Source organism: Ursus arctos, unplaced genomic scaffold (assembly GCF_023065955.2).
Source record: "Ursus arctos isolate Adak ecotype North America unplaced genomic scaffold, UrsArc2.0 scaffold_13, whole genome shotgun sequence".
NCBI lineage: Eukaryota > Metazoa > Chordata > Mammalia > Carnivora > Ursidae > Ursus > Ursus arctos.
This window is the reverse complement of record NW_026622797.1, coordinates 18,748,519-18,770,641: the sequence shown is the minus strand read 5'-3', so window position 1 is coordinate 18,770,641 and position 22,123 is coordinate 18,748,519. Positions and strand designations below refer to the sequence as shown.

The 22,123-nt window shown below is 37.9% G+C and overlaps 1 protein-coding gene across 1 annotated transcript in view; it reads left to right on the top strand.

The window, feature by feature from the left end:
* Nucleotides 1-22,123, top strand: part of ADGB (androglobin) — a 153,053-nt gene that overhangs the window by 8,566 nt on the left and 122,364 nt on the right. The window contains exons 2-3 of the mRNA XM_057310981.1: nt 16,030-16,192; nt 21,186-21,278. Of these exons, the coding sequence (XP_057166964.1) occupies nt 16,030-16,192; nt 21,186-21,278 (256 nt within the window). The remainder of the gene's footprint in view (nt 1-16,029; nt 16,193-21,185; nt 21,279-22,123) is intronic.

Here is a 22,123-nt window from a genome sequence, read left to right as displayed (position 1 = left end):
GGTATTTAATTTACCAGGAATAGGCATACATGAAAGACAAAATATGTAGATAAAGTATATTTTATTGCATAAGACTCAGTAATCAAACATATCATACAATGTGGATTTAATTTTACTATGTATTATGACTCTAGGAACAGATAATATTGCTATCACAGTATGTTATTTGGAGTTTCCTTAATTTGCCTATTATACTCCCCAGGCTTGTTTTCTTTTTATTTCTGGGATTAAGACCTAAGCTGAGATCAAGAGTTGGGCACTTAACGCACCGAGACACCCAGGAACTCCTCTTTTTCTTTCTTTTTTAAAAACAACTTTATTTTTTTAATTTTTAAAAAAGATTTTATTTATTTATTTGGGAGAGAGAGGAGAGAGCACAAGTGGGAAGGGGCAGAGAAAGAGGGAGAAACAGATTCCCCACTGAGCAGGGAGCCCGAGTGGGGCTGATTTCAAGACCCTGGGTGGTGACCTGAGCCAAAGGCAGACACTTAAGCATCTGAGCCACCCACTCGCCCCTAAAAGCAGGTTTATTGATGTAAATCTGACACACAGTAAATCCATGTATTTAAAGGATATGTTTTGATAAGTTCTGAAGTACATTTGCACATATAAAAACATCACCATGATTAAGACAATCAACAGATTTACCATTAAAAATGGTTCCCATGATTTCTTGGCGATGCCTACCTTCTGTCCCTTCCTCACCCCAGTCCCCGGGCAACCACTCTTTTGTGTTCTGTCACTATAGATTAGTTTTAATTTTCCTTGAGTTTTATATACATGAAATCATGTATACCTTTTGTATGGTTTCTTTCATTTATTATATTTATTTTATTTTCATATTCTTCCATGTTGCTAGCAGGTAGTGTAGAATTGGTATTATTTCTTCCTTTAGCATTTAGTAGACTTCAAGAGGAAAGCCATTTGAACCTGGACTTTTCTTCGTAGGGAAGTTTTTAATGATAAATTAACTTTCTTTAATAGACCCAGGGGTATTCAGTATCTCCAATCCAACCTACCACATCTTTAGTGAGTTATTCTTAGTTTATAACTTTAAGGAATTATTCCATTTCATCTGACTTACTGAATATAGGGACTTAAAGTTGTTTGTAATATTTCTTTATTCTCCTTTTAATGTCTAGAATCAGGAGTGACGTCCCCACTTTGGCTTCTGATATTGGTAGCTTGTGTCTTCTGCCTTACATTCGTGATCAATCTGACCAGAGTTTGATTAATTTTGATGATCCTGAAGAACTGGATTTTGGATTCATTGATTTTTTTCTCTATCATTTTTGTGTTTTCTGTTTCTATTGATCTGATCTAACCTTAACTTCCTTGCTTTATTTACTTTAGATTTTACCAGTTTAAGTAAGGTAGAAACCGGGGGCGCCTGGGTGGCGCAGTCGTTAAGCGTCTGCCTTCGGCTCAGGGCGTGATCCCGGCATTATGGGATCGAGCCCCACATCAGGCTCCTCTTCTGGGAGCCTGCTTCTTCCTCTCCCATTCCCCCTGCTTGTGTTCCCTCTCGCTGGCTGTCTGTCTCTGTTAAATAAAAAATAAATAAATAAATTATATATATGTAAAAAGTAGAAACTGAATATATGGCGACTATGACTTTTTCCTAATATAGGGATTTTGTGCTATCAATTCTCCTTTATGAAACGCTTTAGTAGCATCCTATAAATTTCAATGTTGTCTTCATTTTTATTCAGTTCAAATACTTTCTAACTTGCTTTTTGATTTCTTTTTTAACATATTGGCTAATCATGTGTTTTGTTTAAATTCAAAATACCTTAGAATTTTCCAGATTTTTTTCTTAGCGATTTCTAGTGTAATTCCATTGGTCAGGGAAGATACTTTTTATAATTTGAATTCTTTTAAATTTATTGAGACATTCTATGTCTTAGATTGTGGTCTACCTTCATAAATATAATGTGCGTTCTTGAAAAGAATGTGCATCCTGTTGCAATGAAATGTTTTATAAATGTCAGTTAGGTCAATTTCAATGGCTATTGTTCCATATTGGATAATGTTCTATATACTGCATCTTCTGCAGCCTTATTGTTTTTCCATCTGGTATCATCTTTTTTCTTTTGCTTAAAGGCCCTCTCTTATTTTTTTTTATTGTGCTAAGGATTTGCCGCTGATGAATGCTTCCGGTTCTTTATGTCAGGAAAAAAGTGTTTATGTCACTTTCACTTTTTAGAAATATTTTTGCTAGGTGTAGAATTCTAGGTTGACAGATTTTTTTTTTCCTTTTAATTTTTAAAAGATATTCCCCATTCACTTGCATTGTTTTTAAGAGAAATTTGCTGTTTTTCCTTTTTCTTTGTCCTTCTGCATGTAATATGTGTCTTTTTTTCCCTCCAGCTATTAGGATTTTTTTTAAAAACACAACTTTTGAGTCATTTGCTTATGTTGTACCTAAGCATAATATTCTTTATGTTTCTTGAGTTTGGGGTTAATTGAAATTCTTGAACTTGTGGATTTGTAGTTTGCATTGAAACTTAAAAATTTTGACCATGATTTCTTCAAATATTTTTTTTCTTCCTCCAATACCTCCTTTGAGGACACAGATAATCCCTAGATTGTTTGAAATTGTCCTAGAATTCACTGATGCTCTGTTCATTTTTAATTCTTCTTTATGTTTCATTTTGTGTTATTTCTATTGCTATCTCTTTTTTTTTTAAGATTTTATTTATTTATTTGACAGAGATAGAGACAGCCAGCGAGAAAGGGAACACAAGCAGGGGGAGTGGGAGAGGAAGAAGCAGGCTCCTAGTGGAGGAGCTGGATGTGGGGCTCCATCCCAGAACGCTGGGATCACGCCCTGAGCCGAAGGCAGACGCTTAACTACTGTGCCACCCAGGCGCCCCTCTATTGCTATCTTTTTAAGTTCGTTAATCTTCAGTATTTTTTTCTCAAATATTTTAGTTTTCATTTTAGGTATTTCAATCATTTTTTTAAAAAACTCTCACGTGCATGAGAAACTATCCAAGGTCAAAGAAAGAAGTACCCCAAAAGATTGGAGGATTCACACAGGGCTAGTCCCATTGTTATCATCCACAAAACCCAAAGTAAGTAGAAGGAAAGGAATCATAAAGATTAGAGCATGAATAAATGAAATAGAAAAACAATAAATAAAATCAATAAACCAAAAATTGCTTCTTTGAAAAGATCAACAAAATTGACAAATGTGTAGCTAGGTGGAATAAGAAAACAAGAGGGAAAACGCAAATGACTACAATCAGAAGTGAAAGTGGGGTCATCACTACCAATTCTATATAAATAAAAAGAATTACAAGAGTACTATGAACAACTGCATGCCAACAAATTAGATAACCCAGATGAAATAGACAAATTCCTAGAAATGCAAAACCTACCAGAATAATTCATGGAAAAAAACCGGAAAATCTAAATAAGCTTAGAACTAGTAAGGAAATTTAATGAGTAATCAAATATCAATATCTCTCGAAATGAAAGGCTTTGGACCTGATGGCTGTACTGATGAATTCCAGCAAACGCTGAAAGAAGAATTACTATCAGTCCTTCCCAAACTTTTACAGAATTGAAGAGAAGGGAACATTTCCTAATTCATGCTTCAAGGCCAGCATTATCCTGATAACAAAGCCAGAGAGAGACCAAAATCTTTTACAGACATTGAGGCAAAAATCGTCAACAAAATCACTGCAAACAGAATTCAGCAATGTAGTAAAAAGAATATACGCCACAGCCAAGTGGGATTTATTCTTGGACCGCAAGGATGGTTTAACATATGAAAATAAATCAATATGATACACCATATAAACAGAATAAAGGTAAAACCTACATAATTATCTCAATTAATTTGGAAAAAGCATTTGACAAAATTCAATACCCTTTCATGATACAAGCACTCAGCAAACTAGGAATAGAAGGGAAGTACCTCAACATAATAAAACCATATATGAAAAGCCCATGGAGGATATGATGAAAGGCTGAAAGCATTTCTCCTAAGATAAGGAATAAGACAAGGGTGCTCACCTTCACCATTTCTGTTCAACATAGGACTAGAAGTTCTAGGCAGAGCAATTAGGCAAGAAAAGAAAAGTAATCCAAATTGGAAAGGAGAAAGTAGAATTGTCTATTCGCAGATGATATGATCTTACATGTAGAAAATGCTAAAGAGTCCACAATAAACCTGTTAGAATTAATAAATAAAGTGGCAGGATACGAAGTTCACAACACACAAAAATCTGTTGCATTTCTATATGTGAATAATGAACGATCTGAAAAGAAAATGACAAAAATAATATTTGCAATAGCACCAAGAAGAATAAAATACTTAGGAACTAACTTAACCAAGGAGGTGAAAGACTTTTACAATGAAAATTACACAACATTATTGAAAGAAATTAAAGGCATAAAAAAATGGAAACACATCTCATGTTCATGGATTGAAAGACTTAATGACATTTTAATGTCATTACTACCCAAAGCAACCTACAGATTAAATGCAATTCCTATTGAAATACCAGTGATTTTGTTTTTTGCAAGAAATGTTTTTTTGCACAAATATATACTAAAATATATATGGGATGGGTAACCCTCTGAAGATCTCAATAGTCCTTTCTGTGAAGCTCTCTGTTCTTGTCTCTGTCCTGCAAACTCTAGCTGCTTTGGTCTCTCCCAGGCTCTTACCTCCTGCTCCTTCCCTCAAGGAATCTGTTGAAATATGCCTGGATGACCTCTTTCTGTACTGCAGCCCCAAACTCTCTCACAATCGTAAGCTGAGGCAATTATAGTGCTCACCTCATTTGGTTCCTATCTTTTCAGAATCACCATCCTTCATCAGCTGATGTCTGTCTTGAAAACCTGTTTCATGTGTTTTGCTCAGGTTTTTGGTTGCCTTAGGTGGGAGGATAAATTCAGTCCCTGTTATTGCAACTGAAATGAACATGATATCTCTTAGGTTTATTACCTAAATTTTACATTTTATTTCTAAATATTAAGATGGGAGGGTTTGAAGCAGTATTTACAGATATATATTCACAAATAATATATTGCAAGCATGGATACAATTCTTTCCCTTAAAGGGAAATCCCAAATTATATGTAATTGCCAGTATCTATTATCTTCTTAAATATTGGTTTTTAACATAGTAGAGACATCTTGTTATAAGAATTTTAATTAAAAGAATGCAACTTATGTATGTGATGAAGATTATCCTAAATCACATTTTCATAATTATTATCTTTGTGCTCATTTTTGAGTTGTATTGAAACTTCAAGGTGTCTCGAGCTTCCTATTTTAAACCGATGGTCCATTTTGGGTAAATGTTACATGATGTATATCTAAGAATAAAATGTTCATCTCTGTACAATGGGCAAAGTCAACAGTATCTAGAAAATAAGGGCCAAGCTCATCAGCAAGGCCTTCAGTGGGGAGATGCCTGTCTGCTTACCTTGTATTTCTTTCCAACCTAATTTCCCCCCTGCTTTATACTATATTCTCATGTGGTGCTGAAAACCTCATAGTTCTCTGCACCCACTCTGCTGTTTCTTGCCTCTGTACTGTCTCTTATGCTATTCTTTTTTCTTACTGATGCTTTTTCTGCTTTTACAACCTGGAAAATTTCTCGTTGTCTTTCAAAACAGCTCCGATGCTATTCAGCACAAGAGGTTTTTCCTAATTGCCTTACATTGGGCACAATGCCATCTGTGAATGCTTCCATCTCTGCATGTCCCACATTATATTGACATCATTGTTTACCTGCTTGAATTCTAAAATAAACTCAAGAGCAGAGACATGTATTTATGAGTCTGTAACCCTATCATCTAGCACAGTGCTTGTCACAGAGCAGGTGTTCAATAAATGTTAGTTAAAAATAGGTGAACTGTTGGTTGAGTGGGATTCCTTTCTCATTCTGAAACAGTATTTTTCTAAAATGTCTTAGTCTCCAGACAGATTGGTTGATTTGATCTGTACTTAAAGAATTCTGCCTTCTCAATTTCCTGTCTACCTAAGACAGAGTTTACATTGAGTTGTTCCCTAATGCCAAGTCCACTCTTTCTGTTCTTTCTCAGTTTGGGAGTTTTATATTTTATTTCTTGAAGTATCTTTGCAATGGACTGAATGTTTGTTTACCCTAAAATTTGTGTATTGAAACTCTAATCCAAATGTAATGGTGTTGGACACGGGGCATTTGAGAGGTAATGAGGTCTGCGAGTGTCATGCTCTCATGAGTGGGATTAGCATCCTTTTAAGAAGAAGACAGAGACAGGGGCAACTGGGTGGCTCAGTTGGTTAAGAATCTAGCTCTTGGTTTTGGCTTAGGTCATGATCTCATGGGTTGTGGGATCGAGCGCTCAGTGGGAGTCTGCTTGAAGAATCTTGCTCTCCCTCTGCCCATCCCTCCATTTGTTCATGCTCTCTCTCTCGAATAAATAAGTAGATCTTTGGAAAAAAAAAAAGAAGAAGAAGAAGAAAAAGAAGAAGAAGACGATGACGACAGCGAGCTATCTAGCTCTCTTTCCACCATGTGAGGACACAATGAGGACTTGGCCATCTGCAACCCAGAGGCCATCTCTCATTAGAACTTGACCATGCTGGCACCTTGATGTCAGACTTCTGGGCTCCAGAACTGTGAAGAATAAATTTCTGTTGTTTATAAGTCACACGGTCCATGGTATTATGTTATAGCAGCCCAAACTGACTAAGACAATCCTTATTTTTTAAAACAGATTTATCTTCAAATACTTTCCTATATAGTCTACAGTGACTCGGCATTATTCCTAAAGAAAAAACAGGCATAGTAGGTGTCCCTCAGAGCTCCCTCTCCCATCTCATTTATTTTTGATAGCTTTTAAAAACACGAAGTTATTGTTATCACAATTTGTTAGTAGGAAAAACTTTTTAGAATTTTACCAAAATGTTGTATTGACTCATTTGTTTACCATTGCTACTTGTAGCCCACACTTTCAATCTGGGTTCATTTCCTGTTTTCCTGAGATAAATCCTTCAGTAAATATTTTTATAGGAATCTATTATGGTAAACTCACAATTTTAAATGTTTTTATATAATTTAAGATAAATGTTTCTACCTCACTTTTAAATAATTGGATTTTTTTTTTTAAAAGATTTTATTTATTTGACAGAGAGAGAGAGACAGCCAGTGAGAGAGGGAACACAAACAGGGGAAGTGGGAGAGGAAGAAGCAGGCTCCCAGCGGAACATGGAGCCCAATGCGGGGCTCGATCCCAGGGACCAGGGATCACGCCCTGAGCCGAAGGCAGACGCTTAACGACTGAGCCACCCAGGTGCCCCTTAAATAATTGGATCTTAATTTCAAGATTGACAGCTATTTTACCTCAGCTTTGATGATATCACTTCCTTCCTTTACCATGACTGTTATTGCTGTCAATTTGGTAGTTTTTATATTTAGGTCATTTGTCACTTCTTTATGTAGATAGATTTTCATTTTCATCGTTTATCTACAATTTTAGTTGTTATATCTAGATGCAGATTTCCACCCCCTGACCTTCCATTTATCCTATGTTATTGCTTGATGTACTTTTTTTCATCTGAAGACACATCTTCCATTAATTCTGAAGATTTTTCAGCAGTCATATTTCCAGATATTTCTCCCCACCCCCATTTTAACTATTTTATCTATCTGGGGCTTCTTTTAGGCATACGCTGGAGTTTTTCAATCTATTCTCTTGCTTAGTTCACATTTTCTATCTCTTTATGCAAACACTTGATTTTATTTTATTTTTTAAGCTTTTACTTGAATTGCGTTTAGTTAACATACAGTGTAATATTAGTTTCAGGTGTGCAGTACAGTGATCCCACACTTCTGTACGTCACCCGGTGCTCATCACAGCAAGTGCACTCCTTGATCCCCATCACCTATTTACCACCGCCCCCCCCCAACTCCCCTCTGGTAAACATCAATTTGCTCTCTATAGTTAAGAGTCTGTTTCAGACACTTGATTTTAAAAAGTCTACCTTCTAAATCACTAGTCCTCTCCTTTCTTTGGCTTTATTTAGTCTATTCTTTCAACAGCTGAAGTTGTCTTGGCTAAAATTTTCCAGTCAATATCTCTTTGTTCATATTGATCTTGGTTTTTGTTTGTTTGCTTAATACCTTTCTGTGCTTGTTGCAAAGCAGAACTTCCCCTCCTTTATCTTTTCAGTAATTCTAAACGTTTAAATACCTTTTAAGTTTGCTACATCATCTCTTTTCTTGGGTGTGATTTCTGTTCTTTTCTTTTTTTTTAAATTTATTTACTGACTGTCCTTTGTAATTTTAGATTTCTTTTTTCCTTTTTAATGTTAGTTTTTCAGTTCATATTTTGTAGATATTTTAAACTCATGGATACTGTTCTTTGCTATGTGGTTTGGATGGCTTTCCAGTCACTCCCTACCCATTGTGACATCCAATTGTGATACATCACTGAAAAGGACGGGACAGTTATTACAATATTGAAATACTTCCTTATCAGTTGGCAAATAGCTGCTTTTTTTGAGGTTTCTGAGGAATCTCTCTCTCTTTTTGAGCTCTGACCTCTCTGAAAACCCCACGACCTAGACACAATTTAGTTACTAAACGATGAAGGGACCAGTAGAGGGTCTCTAGCGCACTGTTCCAATATAAAACCAGAATGCTTTCTGATGAGTGGGTGCATTTTTATATGACCCTGCCCCCACCCAAGTCTTAGCATTAGGAGGTTGAAGGCTTTTCCACCCATTGTGGTAGAAGGCCACCCCCCCATTCCCATTTTTTTTTCTCTTTTAGCCAACCTATTTCCTCATAAAATCACAGGAAAGTGACCCAGTGCTTGTTATGCCATAAACTATAGGGAGAGTTATACAAGCCTTAGTTCAAAGCTGGGAGCTCGTGAGTAACTCCAGCCACTTGCTCATTCATGAAGCCTGTTTCTTCCAAAACTTTTATACGACTTGTAATTTTAATGGATTGAATCATTTGCTAGTACTTGGGTATACTGTTATGTCAATAACATCACTCTGGGTGCCCCCCTGATATTTTAGTGCGTCACGTTTGATTTCTTTGCACATATGAGTTTTCTAGAATTTGGCAACATTTATTTCTCAGTATTACCAGTACCTAAGTCTTCAAAAGTCCTTGGCTACTTCTGTGTTTAAAGATTAGCTTGTTCTCAGAATTGATGAGAGCAGGAATAATGTGCTTTGAGGGCTCAAGGGTCTCAGCTGTACCATAGCCCTGGGTGCCTTCTGGCAGTGAACGTCAAAGGCATACTGTGCTGACAGTTTCGAAAGCAACATGCTCGAGCATGATCTTTTGAAGTCCACAGTATATTTGACGTTGGGCTACATTTGACTACTGTTTATATTGTGTGTGTAACAGCATAGGTGAGCTACTAGGCTGGTATAAGATACCTCAAATGAGATTCTTTTTAAAGTGATCTTTAGTACAGATAGAATCAAATTTGACATGTTACAAGGAAAGTAGGCCAATTAGCGATAAAGCTTAATAGCTTTAGGGAGGAGCCAGAACATTTACTTACCCTTGACAGAATGAAGAGGAGAGCAAATCATAATCTTAACAGAGCCTTTATTTTTTTTAAGAAATTAGATCTTCCCCTTACAAAAACAGCTTTTAAGAGACTGCATTTCCTGAATGAGTTAAATTTTATCATGATTTTGATGGCTACAAAGTCACAGATTTGTTTTTATCTCTACAGTTGTACCAACCCTCAATAAAACAGAGGTATGGTAATGTACTATTTTATGTCTTGATTTTTCTATTAATATTAGGAAAAATTTCCCTTTCTTCCTGAAAACTATTCTAGTCATCTTTCTGTCATCTTTTCTCACATGCTGCTTAGAAATACTCCTTTACAATGGATATATTCTTAGATTTTCTTTTCCAGCAAGATAGTAGATAAGATAAACAAAAATAATACCTACAAATGCCTATTTAAAAAAATAAAAATCTTCAGGATCCAAAAATGGGGAGGGAACTGAAAATCAGAATGCTTTAATTCTAAGCTGAGGCTGTAGCTTCCGTAGGGAAGGTTTAGCAGTCTTAGGAAAGTAGACTCTTGTTTAAACATACATAGGACAAATGAGGAAAGGGAGTGCTCCAACCTTGGATAAAGGCACAACTTTCCAAAAGTTTAATTCTTTTTGAAGAGGTGAGTAAGAAAATCTGCTTTATAATCTTAGATTATAAGAAAGTTAGCTTTTCTAAGCTTAGTGACTGGCTGAAAAATAAAAAAATCTTCCTTGAGAAATGGAAACCTTCGAATTGAGACTTATGTAGGTTTGAGATCTGATTTTAAAATACCTGTGGGGGGTTGCCTGGGTGGCTCAGTTGGTTAAGCATTTGTCTTCAGCTCAGATCATGATCCCACGGTCCTGGGATCGAGCCCCACATCTGGCTCCCTGCTCAGCGGGGAGTCTGCTTCTCCCTCTGCCTCTGTGTGCTCTCTCTCTCTCAAATAAATAAATAAAATCTTAAAAAAAAAATACCTATGAGTTCCTGGATGGCTTCTTTATTTGGGATCTCTGAAAGAAGAAAATTCCATATTAACATTGAAAAAACATTCTTTCAATATAGGATTGCCTTGGAGAAAGGGGACTAGTGGAAAAGAAAACCCTGATAAGAATGGCTCATAATAAAATTGTCCTAAACATGAGAATATTAAAAAAAAAAAAAAGGCAGAAATCACAACAACAAAAAAGAATCATGTGTAAAAGATTTAAGATAGTAGAAAAATAATCTATAAGTAATTTATCATGTGTATGTTTATAATGATTAAAGATATAAAAGAAGAAATCCAAACCCTAAAAAAAGAATTATACCCTTTATATTTGTCAACAACCAATGCTAGCTACAATATCAAAGAAGCAAGTAGGAAGTACTCAATGCTAGCTACAATATCACAGAACCCCCACACAACAAAGGATATTTCTCATTTATACTAGAGTAAGATCAGGAGTTTAGTAATGGTTTTGCATAAGCTAAATTAGGATTTTTGGTTCCTTCCCTCTAGCGGCATTACTGATGAGGGAACAGAAGGCAAGCTAAGGACAAAGCAGAAGCTGACACACCCCCCCCCCCCCCCCCCCCCCCCCGTCCTGCCCCGTGAGATATATGTGACATTCCTCATGCACTCCTGGCTGCCCTAAAGCTAAGGAAAGGAAAACAAATGGTTAATTTATAGAGATCACAATCCTGCAAGACAAGAGTCTCCCTCAGTTTACAAATGTCTTAGCAATTTACAAGAACAAAACATTCCTATCAATAACCTAGCTTCCAGAAAGAAATGTAGATACAATTAAATGTCCGTATAACCTGCAGCCCATTGACAGATACTTGAAGCAAGCAGAGTGTAATGTTACCCCAGGAATCTCCCAAGTCTCTTCATGTTAATGCCTTGCTAGAGGGCAAAACAACCAGAACTTGACATTGGCAAGGCCTCAGGTATCCTTCTTTAACATATGAAAATCTTTTTGAAACCTCCCTCTTCCCTATGTCCCCCAACTCCCACCCCTCACAACCCCCAGAGCAGCAGCTCATTCTGCCCACGGGTCCTATCCCCGCGCTTTAATTAAACCACCATTTTGCACCAAAGATGTCTCAAGACTTCTTTCTTGGTCATCAGCTCCGGACCTTACCCTACTGAACCTCACCTATATTCCAAAACCCCATTAATTACCATTCCCCAAGATCTTCTCTGAAGGGTTGAGCATGCTGACGAGTATCTCATAGGATGTTTTATGAGCCTAGAGGTAGCATACAACACATCCCCCTACATGCTATTGTCCAAAATACCACCACAAAGTACCAGCCAAATTGCAAAGGATTGGGAGATGTAGGAAATGGGAAACAGGACTGGTGAGCCGTCTGATCAATCTCTACCTATACATAAAACCTTGAAATCGTTTTTTTTTTTTTTTTTTTTTTAAGATTTTATTTATTTATTTGACAGAGAAGGAGCAAGCACAGGCAGGGGGAGCAGCAGGCAGAGGGAGAGGAAGAAGCAGGCTCTCAGCTGAGCCAGGAGCCTGGAACCAGTTATGGGGCTGGATCCCAGGACCCTGGGATCATGACCTGATCTGAAGGCAAACGCTTAATGACTGAGCCACCCAGGCAGCCCCAAACTTTGAAATAGTTCTAAAAGTAGTACGTGAAGACATTCATTCTTTTATTTCATGTAAATAGGTGACAGAGAGACAGGGAGACAGATTTCCTATGTTATCCAGGCACTGTTTCAATTGCTGGAAATAGAGTGAGTGAACAAAAACCCACTGATCCTTCCCCTGTGAAATTTACAAAGTCTGCCTGTGGAAACACACAAGCACTGAAGGATTAGTGAGAGAACTGCCAAGTGCTCTAAAAATGAGGCAGTACGAAAGGATGCAGAAAGGTTGCTATAATAGATAGGTGTTCTAGAAAGTCCCTCCCACCCTCAGCCTCAGAAAGGTGAAATTTGAGAGAGATCTTTCACATTCTTGTTGCTAAATTCAACATTTATTTTGTTGCGGAAAAATAAGAATCAGACCGGTGAGAGACCAAGTGACACTTGGACAAGTGGGAGAACTCGGATTTATTTTACGCCGGCGGACCCAGATGAGCCTGTGCTCGAAATTCTGGGCCCCGGACAATGGGGTTACAGGGCTTTTACAGGGGACTGCAGGCAGTCAGTTTCCAGGGGCTATGCTGACTGCTGGTAGGTGGGTTTAAACTGGGGGAGTGGGGGCTGCTTTAGGCGGGAACAGTAGTGCAAGGAGCCTGTGGCGGGAAGCCTGTTTACAGAAGCAGAAACCGCTGGTTATCTCTTGTTCCCAGTAGGGCTTCTGGTTATCTCTAGCTTATTGTTAGTAACTGTCCATCTTCTGGAGCCTGCTCTGGGCAATTTCCCTCTTCAATTTGTTCATATTTCATTCTGTTGCTCTATTAGCAGAATTTGGATCTGCTGTGCATTCTCTTACTTAAAAAGATGTTTTACTTGACTTCCAAGGCGTAACCCTGTACTGTTTTATTCCTGTCACTGTTTCTTAAGGCTGCTATAAACAATACCACAAACTTAGTGGCTTAAACAGTACAAAACTGTTACCGTGCAGTTCTCGAGGTCCAAAGTCCAAAATGGGTCTCATGGCACTAAGGTGAAGGTACCAGCAGGGCTGCATTCCTCTCTAGAGGCTCACGCAGAGAATCCATTTCCTTACCCTTTTCAGCTTCTGGAAGCTGCTCGCTCTTTTGGGCATGTGGCCTCCTCCTTCTGTCTTCAGAACCAGCAGTTTTGCATTTTTCTATTCATTCTTCCAGAGTCAAATCTCCCTCTGACCACTTCTGCCTCCTTCTTCCACTTTTGAGAACACTTACGACTACATTGAACCCATGCAGAAAACCCAGGATAACCTCCCATCTCATCTAAAGTTGTCTACAAACCCTCTCTTGTCGTGCAAGGTTACACATCCCCCAGTTCTGGAGATTAGGGGGTGGATATATGGGGGTGGGGGCGGGGGGAGGATGCATTATTCTGTCTACCACGCTCACAGACTGCTTTTCTCAGTTTTCTTCCTACTCTTTCTGACTTTTCATGTGGAGTATCAGGGTAGGTATACAGCTGTATTGATAGTTAGAATATTGAAATATTTTAATATTGATTGTTGAGTAGCCTTAATGGTAACCTTACCAATAACCCTGAGCCCCAGACATTTCCGCCTCCCACCCTGAGTCCCTGATCTACCCTGAGGACCTCATACCCCTGACCCCACTGTGTAAAGTCAATAATGTCTGGCATAATTAGAGACTTTGAGGATTGGTCAATGCTCAGGTGTTTTGAATAGCCTTCCTGGGAGTGTCTGTTCCTTAGGTGTGGTCATTTTCTTGGTGCTTTAATCCAGTCTTAAGACTTTAAATATTATCTCTGCTGATGACTCAAATTTTCACTTTTAGACTAATTCCTTCTCCAAAGCCTCAGAATCCCATGTGTAACTAACTCTTCAGCATCTCCGCAAGCGTGTGACGCACATTTAAAGCACAGCTCATTCAGGAGTGAAACGCTGCTTTACTCCTTACCTCAGTTTGGCCCAATCCCCTAGTCTTCTGTCTTGCAGGAAACACCGAGTCAATCTATTGGCTTTATCTTAAAAACAGGGGACTCTCTCTTGTTGCCTCTACTGTGAGCAACCTGGTCCAAATCACCGTCAGCTCTCACCTGTTATTTCCTTCTACATTCTCTCTCGTTTCCTTTGGCCTTTTCTCAACACAGCAGCAAGAATGAATGGTTACAAAATTTTCTGCTCCAAACTCTCCTTTGGCTTCCCTTCCCCCTTAGGGAAAGCAATGTCCTTCCTTTGGCTTAGATCACCTCTATAATCTCTGAATCTCCTGTTACTGCTCTGAAACTATCTCCTAGTTCTTTCGCTCAGCCCCACTGATAGCTTTATTCTTCAAATAAGCCAGGATGCTCCCTGTGCCTGAAAGACTCTGCCTCCCTGTTTGTACTTGCCGCTTCCTGTTTCCAGAACAGTCTTTCCACAGATCCACACAGCTCAATCCTTTATTTTCTTTCACTATTGACTTAACTACTACCCTATTATGGAGTGCTTTCCTTGACCACTGTATTAAAAATTGTGTACCTTAACTCTTCAGTTCCCCCTTCCTATTTTATATTTCCCCCTAGCATTTTTCACCTTCTAATATACTATATATTTTACTTAATTCATGCTGGGATTTTATGTCTTCACCCACTAGAATATGAACTCTATAACGGGACAGATTTTAGTCTGGTTTGTTCATTGTTTATCCCAGAGTCTAGAGCAGGCTCCCAGTCACTCATAGTTAAAACTTGAAAAATTAAACAAGACATGTATTTTAGACTTTAAAACTTATAATAATAAAGAAAAGGTAAAAGTCAAGGTTTAGAGATAAAATTGTAATATGTTAATAACGAGTGTATAAAACAAATTCAACTTCTCTGTAGATAATTAGTGAAAATATATCACAAACTTTAAATATGCATATATTTGGGTACTGTAAGCCCTCTTATTAAAATCTATCCTAAGAAAGGAATTAATAATGTATGCAAAGATTTGGCAATAAGGAAAGCCACCAAAGTCTTGTTTATAACAGTGAAAAAAGGGGCCCCTGGGTGGTTCAGTTGGTTAAGAGTCTGCCTTCAGCTCAGATCATGATCTGGGGTCCTGGGATCGAGCCCCATGGTGGGCTTACTGCTCAGGTGGGGTGTCTGCTTCTCCCTCTCCATCTGCCTCTCCCCCTCCTTGTGTTTGCTCTCTTTCTCTCTGTGTCAAATAAATAAAATCTTAAAAATATGTAATAGTGAAAAAAATTTTAAATCAAAACCTTCAAATTTTTAAATATAGAAACTTAAACCAAAAGAAGTGTATTTATACAATGGAACAGTATGCAATCATTAAATATGTATTTAGATAAATTCTCATTGATATAGGAACTATTTGCAATACACTGATAAATGGAAAGAAACAGTCTATAAAGAGAATGTGTTGAATGATGTGATTTTTGAAGAAGAAATGTATATCCTTGCACATCACTCTGAAAGAATGGACAATTGTTAACAATGTGGTTTCTAGAATGGAGTGGGCATGTCTTTCCTACTTATCTAATTTTTTAAAAATTTTATTTTAAAATAATGATCATATAGCACTCTTATACTGGGAAAAATCAAAATTTTGTTTGTACTGATCTTTAAAAAGCCATTAATATTATATGTGTAAAGGTTTAAGTGTGAATTGTATATAAATATTCCCCTTCATGGCATTTTTTTGTGTTTATGATGAATATCCTGCATTATTAGTAAGTAGGGCCTGAGGCTCAAAATTTGTTTATGGAATAACCTCTTTGGATATTTTAGGTTTTTGAACCCTAACTTGTGGAAGCTGTCTGGCTACAGGTAAGACTATCGAAAAATGTCTTTAATGTGACTGCTGACAAGTTCATTGAATTTATACTATGTGATGAATCTGATTATTTTACCTTAAAACTACCCCACCCCCCTGTTCTGTCTCTAGGCAGTACTACTTGGGCGGTAATGTGCAACCTAGTTCCATTGAGCAGAAGAAGGGGAAATTCCCAATCTGGCCAGAATGGAGCGAGGCTGACATAAATGCGGAGAAGTGGGACGCAGGCAAAGGTGGAAAAGAAAAAGACAAGACAGGAAAAAGCCCTGTGTTTGTAAGTCTGCTTGTGTGTGACTAGAATTCCTCTTAGTCTTAAATTGCATAATAGAATAAGATTTGTTAACATGGAAGAGTGCTCAATCTTCTCCAGAGACTCCCTTCCAAAGAGAAATTTTGGTTTTGTCCACCTGCCTCCCTCCATCTTGCCTGTCTTTCCAAGCCTTCCAAGTCTTAGATCTGGGCTTTGCTAATCACATTTGAGTAAGTAAAAGGAGAGCTATGATCAAAGAGACGTAATGAAATAAAGGGGACATTGATAGAACAGTTTAGATAGTAGATTTTGGACAGGGTTGGGAACCAGGCATTTAGACAGAGTGGTTTAGAGAATGAAAGCCCCAGCACACCGGTGAGCTGTGATCTGGAGATGATAGGAGATTTTTTTTTTTTTTTTAAAGATGTTATTATGAGATAAGTGTTGAATGTCTCCTAATATTCCCCCTCAAGATATTTGGGTGAAGATCTCTGGTACTATTTGTTTATTTATGACCATTGAAACATGATGTGCCCCTGGGATTGGAGCTGAGAATGGTGTTCCTACATTTCCCAACTATATTATCATAGGTTCTTCTGCCTATTTAAACATGTTTACTCTATTTCTAAAGACTTCTTTGTTGAGGATATGAGTCTGGGTTGCATACGACCCATTTGGGGCATCTGGGTGGCTTAGTGGGTTGAGTGTCTGCCATCAGCTCAGGTCAGGATCCCAGGGTCCTCAGATGGACTCCCACATCTATCTCCCTGCTCAGTGGGGAGCCTGCTTCTCCTTCTGCCTGCTGCTCCCCCTGCTGGTGTGCTAGTGAGCGCATGCTCTCTCTCTCTCTCCTCCTCTCCCTCACTCTCTCAAGTAAATAAATAAAATCTTTAAAAAAAATTAAAAAATAAATATGACCCATTTATTTGATGTAGCAATTCATTTAACAAAAATGTTTATAGAACACGATGCAGTTTGAAAACACAGACAAGATTGCTGGAATGACCGGGCTGAACTCTGGGGTCTTTATTTACATAGAGAACTCTGGAATGGTACTTATTAGTAATTACATTTTGTTCACAAAATGCAGAATTATAAACTGCATGATTCATTACAGTAATTTGTTTACAAAAGATAATAAATGTAACTAATTGCTGATTCTGTTAGCATGTGAACAATTTCAGATTAGGAACGTACGAGGGAATACATTCTTTGCACCATACCTAGGATGATTGTGGAACTTTTAGATTCATAGGGCTTTTGAACTCTCTGGGTTCAAATGAAAATGGTCATATTCTACATATTTTTAACAGAAATTTACAACTAATGGGGTTGTTGTGAATTTCCATCAGGAAGATAGACTGTGCAAATCGGCAGGTAAGCATGGCGCTCTAGAAAAGATCTAAAGACGAGTCATTCCAAAATGTGAAGGAACAACAGGGAGGAGAAGAGCAGAAGTGCCTGAAAACTTTGAAATAGGAAATAAGATACAAACTGTAACATTTTAGTTGCAGTGCAAGTAAGCCTTTATCAGATGACGATGAAAAAATCCTGCAGATCTCTGGGAGGTTAGGCATCAAATTCTGGAACTTACCAATGTTATTGAAACAAGGGCGAATCTGTTGGAAGAATATTTATTGGAGGAAAACCACTGAGACTAGAGCAGTAACATGTGTGCTGGTTACTTGATGCCCATTTCATTTGGGGGCAACATATAGGAATGCTGCTAGCTGAACATCAGACCCCAACATTGATTCTGTGGCCCTTGGATTATGGAGCTGTATAAAACTGCACGACTAGGGCAGCTCCAGCCCTTCTCCTGTGGTGAATCGGGACTATTCCAATGGAGAGTGACACTTCAGAACCTTAGCCAACACTCCATTCTGCCTCTGCCAGCTTTATAAGGCAGGAGAGCGGCAGGTCAAACCCTGGTTCTTACAACAGCACAAAGGTACCATCTGGGATACAATCTTGCTTCCCGCTCCCAGTTCTGTTCTACAACCTCAGCATTCATGGCTCGGGAAGCGACAGTCCCTCACGAAAGTGAGTGGTGGACACCCCCAGCATGTTGCATTTGCAACATCCATATCTTACCGGGATCAATTACCTTAAGCATCCAACTATAGCAAGTAGCCTTGGAATTTTATAGAACGACTCTTCTTTAGATGTGAGGCTAGTGATCAGGAAATCAGCATCAGATAAGCTAATCTGTAATCCAGAGTCAGGTCTCCTTTCTTCAGCTAAGTGACAGCAACAAGAAGACATGATGGGTGAACCAAATTGAGATATATTTAATGAAGCATTGTAAAGTGGATATAAGAAATAAGAAATACACTTAAGGCAAAATGACATGGAAAGATTACCATTAACTGAACATGGAGAAAAGGGAATCATACCAGATTATGATATGATAAACTCCCATTTACCTTTTTTTTTCTCCTCAAAGATATTTAATAATTCAAGGCATGAACATGAAAGGCCAAGCAGAAAGTAGTGGCTTGGGGCTTATGCCAGTTTCTCAGGGCTGAAGAGATAGATGATACTGACTGGGGCTGCAAGAGCAGCCAAAACTTGAACCCAAATCCCAGAGGTAATTTCAGAATCACGATCTGAAAATTTCCCATATAGTTTTATTTCAAGATATTTACCCAGATCCTAAGCTATATGTGTGAAGATTTTGCTGCTGAGCAAATGAGTAAAAAGCAACAGCTTGGAAGCTAAATAACAGAGAAGATATTTCATGATGCTATGGCAAGAGACTGGAATTTAGGGTATACCAAGGTGAAGGGACTCAGACACTCCACCCTTTCAGTTAGTACCCCAACATGGCTGTAGCATTCTGTAGTGAGTAAAGGAAAACCAAACAGCCCTACCAAATCCTGAGACCCAGTGTTGAGGGGTCAAGTTCATTTTGTACTTTGCCTGCCAGAAAGGAATAAAATCCTCCTCTCTGGAGGAAGGCATCATTACTCAGCACCCATATATATTTTTATATGCAACGTATATCATACAATCAAAGTTTACTGCACATGAAAAGAAATAGGACTAAGTGGCTGAAAAACAGGAGGAAATATTAAATAATAGAAATAGAACCACAGGTGACTCTGATTTTGGAATTGTCAGGGGACTTTAAAATAACTGAATTAATATTTGTAAGGGAAAAAATTGACATGAGGCAACCTCAGAAGTCTAGTGTGGCTCTTGGAAACTTCAGTCTATTGTTCAGGGACTTATTCTTTGAACATTTTGACTAGATGTTGGGATTGCCTTTGTCTTCATTCGAAGTATTCCAGTATCTTAAATATGCTGCAGATACCCATAGACACTGTGTAGGGCTCAGGCAGTACCCTCAAATATAACCCGTTTCTCAGGTCACCCTAGCATTAGGATAAAAATACGATTACCATAAAAATCACAAAATGGTATTTACTTGCCCCTGTCACTATGAACTCAGGTGAAATTTAGTGCTCCTTTTTTTCAATACAGATAGTTTATATTCCTACAGCATTGTTTTTGTAGTCCCAGCACTGTTCATTTTTTTGTAAGGACCACTCCCACAGCCTAACTACCTTAGGCGCTGTGAGAACTTTTACAGAGTCGCTACTTGAAGTCTAATTTACGATGTTGCTAGCATTTGAGAGTAGACAGTTGAATATCATTCTTCCTCCAGAGCTCACTAATTGACCCACACTAAAGGGTCAAAAATTAATAATATAATAGCATTTTTGGACATTTATCTCAGAGAAATAGAAACTTATGTTCATGTAAAAACCTGTAAAATTTATAGCAGCCTTCTAAGTAACAGTCCCAAATTGGAAATAGCCCAGATGTCCTTCCGTGGATGGATGGTAAACAAACAAACAGATAGCCATATCATGAAATATTACTCAACAATAAACAAGAACAAACTATTGTTACATGCATCAGCTTGAATGAATTGAACATCCAAGGAATTAGGCAGAGAGGGGAAAAAAGCCAATCCACAAGGTTACATGCTATATGATTCCATTCATATACCATTATTTTTTTTGAAGATTTATTTATTTACTTACTTGAGAGAGAGAGCGAGCCCTTGTGTGCATGGGAGCAGGGGGAGGGGCAGAGAGAGAGGGAGTGAGAATCTCAAGTGGACTCCCCGCTGAGTGCAGAGCCCAATGCAGGGCTTGATCTCAGGACCTTGAGATCATGTCCTAAGCCCAAACCAAGAGTCAGATGCTTAACGGACTGAGGCAACCAGATGCCCCTCATATAACATTACTGAAATGACAAAATTAATGAAAAAGAGACCAGATTAGTGATTGCCAGGAGGTAGGGATTAAGCAGGTGGTAAGGGGGTTGGAGGGTGGGCATGGACATAAAAGGGCCTAGGAAGGATCCTTGCACTACTGGAACTGTTCTATATCATGACTGGGTCAATGTCAATATCCTGGTTGTGACATTGCACTATGGTTTTGGAAGATTTTACCACTGGAGAAACTGATTAAGGAGAACACAGGAACTCTCTTTATTATTTCACACTATGAGGTGTGAATCTATAATTATCTCAAAATAACATGTTTAATTTTAAAAATTAATACATGAAAGTCAGATCCAAGGTACAAATTTCATGGGCGTGCAATCATATTTATGATTTTTAAATCTTCTCTACTCGAGTAAAAAACAACAACAACAATATATTCAGTGCAAAATATGTCCATATCTGGTCCATCCAAATTGTTTTCTACCATACCTACCTCACATTCCAAAGCAGCTCATGCTCGTTTAGACTACTTCCTCCGCAATAAAATGTTACTCGGCAATCCAGGTTTCGTTCATTCAATACAGTATTATTAACTTCAATAGTCAGCAAATACTCCATGAACCAGCTCTGAGAGCAAACACACAAAGTGCTCTATAAATGTGTATTTATTGATCGAATCTATGCACTTACTAATTTTTATTAGGGTTGAGTTGCTTTCATTTTAATAGAACCAAATGGAGAAAAAAACCCTCAATATATTAATATATTTTTATATAGCATTTTTTTGAAGACCCTGAAGGAAAGATTGAATTACCACCATCGCTGAAAATTTATTCCTGGAAACGTCCACAGGATTTTTTAATTAATAAGGTAAGAAAGATTTTCATTATCGAACAAAATACATATTAACTAAGGGCTATAATATCCTAGTTATGAAAATTCTCAACTTTAAAACCATGTAGGGTACATTTTTCCTGCGGTATTCAGTAAGAAAAAGGAATTACTTTTTAGGATTTAATAGAAATAAATGTTCATCATCATAGTTTAATATGTCTTGTACTGGCTCCCAAGTGAATATTGAAATTTTGTTTAGAGTCTTGAGTTTTCTTTTTCTCTACATGATATCAAAGGAGAGCCTAAAATGTGTGGGAAGTTATTCCTTAATTTCTGACTGACAGACTTTCCCTTTACTGCTGCGTAGCAGGAACTTATGCGGCGTGAAGTTCTGTTTACTCTAGTGTTTGTTAGCTTTAATTTTCTAGCCCAGGAGATTTGCACTTAGCTCTCTGCATTCCAGGTGTTCTTGAAGCATTTTCCAATGCTTCATTTCTGGATGCCATGCCCAGCCACTTGGATCACAGTGACTGGGACATCGCCAAAGAAACCATCCTTTTAAATAGCACTACGTACATGAAAACGTTAGATCCACTGGTCTATCTTCTTAACTGCTACGTTAGTTTGAATATATTTGCTGTTTCCAAGGGTCTAATTATCACTGATTCCTTTTTTCCCTTTATGGATCTCCTATCATTTTCATTTAATGCATGGAAAACCAGTAGGCTGAAATAGTTATTTAGTGCTAACCAAATGGTTGTGAAGCAGCTGATTCTTCCATTTACTATGGAATCCATTGAATCTCAGTTTCACGCAGTGATTTTATTTCTAGAATTTTTAGCCTTCATAAGCACTGCTACTATTGCCAGAAAATACAATTT